Source organism: Salvia miltiorrhiza, chromosome 5, assembly GCF_028751815.1.
Source record: "Salvia miltiorrhiza cultivar Shanhuang (shh) chromosome 5, IMPLAD_Smil_shh, whole genome shotgun sequence".
Lineage (NCBI taxonomy): Eukaryota > Viridiplantae > Streptophyta > Magnoliopsida > Lamiales > Lamiaceae > Salvia > Salvia miltiorrhiza.
The window spans coordinates 16,936,486-16,942,558 of record NC_080391.1 but is presented as its reverse complement, the minus strand read 5'-3'; the positions used below and the strand labels follow the sequence as shown (position 1 = coordinate 16,942,558).

Below are 6,073 nucleotides of genomic sequence, written 5' to 3'. Positions count from 1 at the left end.
TAATACCAGCAAAGGTTACATTCTTATTGTAAGCAAGATTAACTATCCAACAAGAGTGCAGACGCGGTGCAATGCAACGGGAATTGATAAATCTTATACAATAAATTTAATCAAACACGAAGGCCAACATGAAACAGAGGAGGGAGGGTGGGGGAAGATGCTTCTATTCGCACCTATAATGGTGGAGCAGGATAGGACTGATGAGCATAGTAATGAGGAGCTTGGGTAGTTGTGCTTGATGCAAACATCGGGGGCAGCGCCGCCATCATCCCAACGTCATGATTACTGCATAAAATTGACAAGTTTCAACTTCATAAGCTGTTCATCTAAATCAAAAGTAGACAGCATTTTGTTGATACATGAAATTAGAAACATATTTGCTCAATGATATCCTGTAATAATCGACTTCGTACTATTTTGTGCATATGCCAAGTTGCCTTACGCACATAACATAACAACATTAAAGGTCAAGGGCCAAAACTTCTAGATCACAATGTCATGTTGCCAAAATTGATATCACTGTAAGACCTGATCATGCAACTAGTTACTAACGGTATTTTTTATTGCCAAAAATCAGAACCAGGTGAATCTCTCAGTGTCTGGTCAAGCCCGTATAAGATGTGGTGAGACTATGATACTTTTAAGAGTCAACGAATCTATATTGCTTCTACAACTGAAAATCTGTATCTTTGCAAGAAAAGTAGTAGTCAACAGTGGAACTTCACAAATGCAGGGACATACCTGCTTGTGTATAGGCCAGGGGCATGTCCATAACCTTGGTATAGAGTATTTGACATGTCAGGCCTGCACAAAGAAGCAGCATTAGCAATTTACTAGTTCATAGCGAACTACGAAAAATGCCCGTCATATATAGACTTTTAGCAGTAAGCAAGTATGAATACATTACATCGGCTGTTGAGCAGGATATTGTTGCAATTGACCAGCAGCAGTGAGCTGCAGTTGCCCCCCTGCTTGTCGCATCAATTCAGCATAGACGTACTCATCAACCCGCTGCTTGGCAAGGGCAACCTAAAGGATAGAGCACTGGCATAAGAATGTGTGACGGGACAAAAAGATCCAAGCTTCATGAAGAAAGCATGACAAAGTATATCATAAACTTCAGATTCGGAGAATTAAAAGAAAATGAATCTTTACCTGTTGAGCGCTACCACCTAAATGAATCTGTCTTTGTGTTTGTTCACCTCTCCCACCATAAACCTACAACCAGAATGCAAAAGATACACTGAATCATCAACTATATTTATTATTAACGAGGACTACGCCAGAATCTGAAACAGGAACCTCAACCAAAATAACACGTTATTTATAATATGAATCTGTAAGGCAAAAGCTACCTTGATATTTGCTCCAGACTCATTTCTAATCCTGGATATATTGGCCCCGAACCTTCCGATCAGCCCACCCACCAGATTTTCAGGAACCAAAAGCTCCAAAGTAACATAATCAGCTGCAAATTTGTAATAATGATGATGTCCTCGCAATACTAAGATATGACACAGTAATACAATGAAACAATAAAATGTATTACTCTAGTTGAAAATATAAATTACCTGAAGTAGGATCCACAAATGGTTGAGGTTGCCTATGAATACCAACATTATTTGTTGGGCTGATAGATATTACTTGTTTAGGTGGGTTATCCCTACAAGTTGCAAAAAAGCAATATTAACACTAAAATACAGGCACCCAGATGTACGGAACACATATTAAAGTAAACCACTTGTGCCCACCTCAGCTGGCAGCCAATTTCCACTACAGCTCTCAAAACAGCAGGAATTTCCCCGGATATCTGCAATAAAAATACCATCAACATCTCTAACAGCAGCACAAGCATAAATGCAACCGGCGTAATGTATCAGCAATGAACATATCAGCTCACAGTCGAGCAAAATTATTAGGAGAATTGCCACACACATATAGATCCTAGCTCACATCAGCAGAAATTTCACATATTCACCACTACCCAGTGTATTTTCTGAAAATATATCTTTAATGTACTTCTAATACATCAAAAGGAGAGAATAAAAACATCCAGAAGCATGATAAATATTACCTAGTCTTCGTAATTAAGTATCATAGACATCCTTAAATTACAAGCACGGTTCAATTTTAATAATGCTTTTGTCAATCTCTTCACTTTATAATAGAGTTGTTTGACAAGTGACAAGTATCAGCTAGACTCACAACTTTAAACATAACATGGTGTATGATGACAAACAAAATGCTGAAATCTAAAACAAAGTATCAACTAACCAGTACAACACTAAAATTAAATTGTTGTACGAAATCTCTTTTGAGCTAACCTGTACGACTCGGTCAGATTCATGGGCAGATGCACATGGAGGCAACTGATTAGGAGAAAGAACAGCAATACTTGCTCCTGAGGTATTCCTCAAGTTCACAATATTTTGACCCGAAACTCCAATCAAGCCACCTGCTTGAGAACCAGCAATCAAAAGCCTCACTGCATTAGCTGGGACATGTCCAGGACCAATTTTCACTGCCTCCGCATTCCCGTCATCGTCCTATCACAAATGGAATTCAAATATATGATATAGATATTTAACCATGCTGAATACAGCCATTCAATTGGCTAAGACTAAAACCATAGAGGAAAGAACTCACAAGCATGATACTTCTTTAGAATGTGAAATCCAAATTAATACCAATACATAAGTTTCCCTAACTTCATTCCCACACAAAAAGCCCTTAACCCCAGATTTCTCCCCTAACATTCAGAAGTTCGCTCATCTTAATATTAAATTGATAATATATGGGGGAGAGTTTGTGCATTTCAGCGAACTTCCTTCTCCCGACGTCAAAATATGCGGGATGCACAAAGTGATTTTCTTGCATTCATATGACAGCATCTATCTTGTAATTATTCAACAGTGGTGCCATTATAGTCTTTTCCTCTATAATCTATACAATGAACAAAAGGATTATATTGAGCTCCATGAACTCTAACAATATATTTGCTTTTGTTTTGTTTTGGCATCACATGTAAAAGGAATAAAAAAGAATATGAATAACAAGTCTACAGAATATTATGAAGGAAATAAATAGCAATTCACAGTTTTCAATTAAAAGAAAACCATTCGTCCTGATTTGATTCCAAGGCAGTGTTTCATGCTACCTTGAGGATTAGGGTAACAATCTGATGAACAGCATTTTCTGCATCAGAGAAAACATTGTCACTGTCCTTCGAACTGATAATGATCACCCTCTCTTCATGTTTCTGCAAACCACAAAAGAAATCATAATTTCAGAAAATAAATTGGATAACCAGGTGGTTAGGCAATCCTATAATGGAAGGGGGGGAAAATGACAAAAATATATCAGATTAAGTAAATCAAGCCAAGAACAACTTGGTCTTCTTTACGCCTATGATTTGTTAAGTCTCATTCACATCCACAACAAATTGTACTAGATCCAATTCTGTTCATATAAATAAAGAGACCAAAATCAAGAATTCCCCACAGGATCATGGTCCACTAGACCAAGTAACTGCCCAAAACCCAACCTTTCCTAGTTGGTTGAGGCAGATGGGGTGAGGATGGATACAGGTTTACAGTTGGCCCAGAACTGATCAGCCAACTGTGAACCACACCATCCTCCTCAGACACTCAAGTACACACACAAACACACACCAAGAATGGGAAGGGATAAATAAGAAAATGCAGGTAGGAAAATGGAAGGAGAAATAGGGAGGATGATATCACCGAAGCGGGGAGTGGGGAGGGGTGAAGCTGGGAGTAGGGGTGGGGAGGGAAGAGGGGAGGGAGTGTGCTTTGTATTTCTGTAAATCCTGACCTATAGATAGGCATTTGGTTACTGATTTGGACATAAGCATGAATCTGGTCCAGAAGCAATTCAAAAATTTCCAGCAGGAGTGGATAGAATCAGAAACAGATTCATAGACCCGCCTTACTGGTCTTAATTTGATTACAGACTTAGTTCCTCTATCTGTCAAGGAAAAACTGCAGAGCAAGAAAACAGGAAAGTGAGTTGCTAGTTACATTTATATCAGCATATGCTAGTTTTACTGTCTAAATTAAGAATCATACTATCACCATGCAAAAGAAACCAAAAAAAAAGATGTTAACAAGAATTGTCAAAAGATTAAATTATTCATCATTTTTCATACATGTTTGGACTTTGAAAAGTAGGAGTATTGTTTACCAGGCCAGAAACTTCTTTTTCTCTAAAAATTTCTACTAGTTACCCAAAAATTCCGAGAAAAGAGTAAAATTCCATTCAATTTATACCTTCTCAATAAATTATTGAGCAGTCGCTAATAAAATTTTTTCTATAGGTTATAGGCTTATAGCTAAAAGTACCAACCAAGGAAGAAAAAAACGAAGCCAAAAACAGAAACATACATCAATCTGCTTACCGAAATAGCATCAGCAATTTTAATCGTAGCTTGAGTATCCTCTCTAATCTTCTGAATACGGTGCCCCGCTCTTCCAATGACTTTCCCAATCTGCCGCGAGGGTACAACAATTCGGTATATCACATCATGAGTGGCCTTTATACGCCGCTTTGCTTCTGGCAAATCAACTGAGGTCCCAGCCTCCACAGAATCCTCTTCGCGGGGCCTCTTGAGAGTTCCGGCCATAGACGCTGTGGTCAATGCAAGAGAAGTATTGGCAAGATCTGAGATATCGGACACAACAGTAGGCTTGGCTGGCACTGGCGCCGTACCAGGGTTAAGATGAGGATCTGATTCCAGAGGAATATTTGTGGTTGAAGATGGAGCCTGGTTTCTTCTTGGGTTCACAGGTGTTTCCGCTTGCGACATGGTTGTTGGAAGAGATGACAGTGTGCAACACAAATGGAAAACAGCAACTGATCTATATGAGCCACAAATTGAAACATATTACTCCATTAAGTCATATTCCACCATGGGTTCAAAAAAAAAAACTAAACTTCCACCCTTGCATTGCAATTAATTTGTTTTTTGTAATGTTAAATTGGTTTAATTTGTAATCAAATGGTTTTTAAACTGTAATCTTCGAACTCCCTAAACTAATTGCTCCAATACCAAATCTGGGCTCTTACATATTGATCACACTATATACCTATCCGGAATCGATATTCATGTTTCAGAAAACGTAATAACTTAGTATTTCATATGACACAAAATGCCAATTCCCCGTCATACAATACATAAGCATTTTCCATTCAATTGCCAATTAAACCTTAGAGAATACTTAAAAAGCAGCTAACTTAAAGTCAGGAATTACCGCAGGCAGGGTTAGAAACTTGGAACCATTACAGACGGCGAGTAGGAAGATGAATCAGCTATTGCGGCAGCGGCACGATCCCTCCTTTCCTTCCATTTAATCCAAATTCATTACTTATTCAAGATTTTGGCGCGCAGGGATCGCGAATCAGGGTTGTGGAGGGGGAGTAGGTGAAAGGGGGTGGCGGCGGATTAACGAGGAGCGCGGTGGGAGCTGGGGTTATGGAAGGGGAGCTAAGAAAAGAGACGGCAGCGGAGGAAAGGGCCTGATCTATTGGGAATTGGCTTGCTCGTATCTTTTCTCGATGTCGCTATAAACTAGTACAGTAATTTCTTATATCTATGACTTTTTAAACTAATTCATTTTGTAGCATGAGAATCTATTATATAATAGGATTAAGCCTTATCCAATGTGGCATATCTAAAATCTCACCATTTCAAAATTTACCATATATAATCTTCATCATTTATTAATTAATTAACTATTACATTCTATATATAAATATTCATTAATCATAATAAATATAATTAATAATAAATATATATATATATATAATAATATTAACATTACATATAATCTAAATTAATAAATTTTATTATTTATTTTTCCTAGATAAAAATTAGATTTACATGTTTGATAAGAAAAAAATTATAATCTATATACGATAAATTATTTTAATTGAATGTTAGTGATTTGATGTATATTTGCTATTAATTTTATATTTCTCAATAGCGTACATATTATATGTATATGTCGCAATATATTATATTGTATATATATATATATATATATAATATTTATAT

General features: G+C 37.1%; 1 protein-coding gene across 2 annotated transcripts; it reads right to left on the bottom strand.

Moving 5' to 3' along the window:
* Window positions 1–5,621, bottom strand: LOC130986414 (uncharacterized). 2 transcript variants are annotated; one of them, XM_057909817.1, is made up of 11 exons: window positions 5,271–5,621; window positions 4,418–4,877; window positions 3,158–3,259; window positions 2,325–2,546; window positions 1,752–1,810; window positions 1,572–1,663; window positions 1,356–1,468; window positions 1,156–1,218; window positions 908–1,029; window positions 742–804; window positions 1–285 (listed from the first exon to the last, which is right to left on the bottom strand). In XM_057909817.1, exons 2-11 carry the CDS (start codon window positions 4,823–4,825, stop codon window positions 174–176), a joined length of 1,356 nt encoding a protein of 451 aa, XP_057765800.1. In that variant the 5' UTR covers window positions 4,826–4,877; window positions 5,271–5,621; the 3' UTR covers window positions 1–173. The 2 variants fall into 2 exon arrangements, with proteins under 2 accessions (XP_057765800.1, XP_057765801.1); XM_057909818.1 differs by having other exon boundaries at window positions 4,418–4,872; window positions 5,271–5,594.
* Between the last annotated feature and the right edge of the window lie 452 nt (window positions 5,622–6,073).

Bases quoted from the DNA above. Each gene is read 5' to 3' on its own strand.
- LOC130986414 (XM_057909817.1), bottom strand. From the start codon at position 4,825: ATGTCGCAAGCGGAAACACCTGTGAACCCAAGAAGAAACCAGGCTCCA. The intron at 2,547-3,157 runs GTAGCATGAAAC...CATTTGTGATAG, and splicing joins TTGTTACCCTAATCCTCAAG to GACGATGACGGGAATGCGGA. The intron at 1,030-1,155 runs GTAAAGATTCAT...TCTATCCTTTAG, and splicing joins TAGGTGGTAGCGCTCAACAG to GTTGCCCTTGCCAAGCAGCG.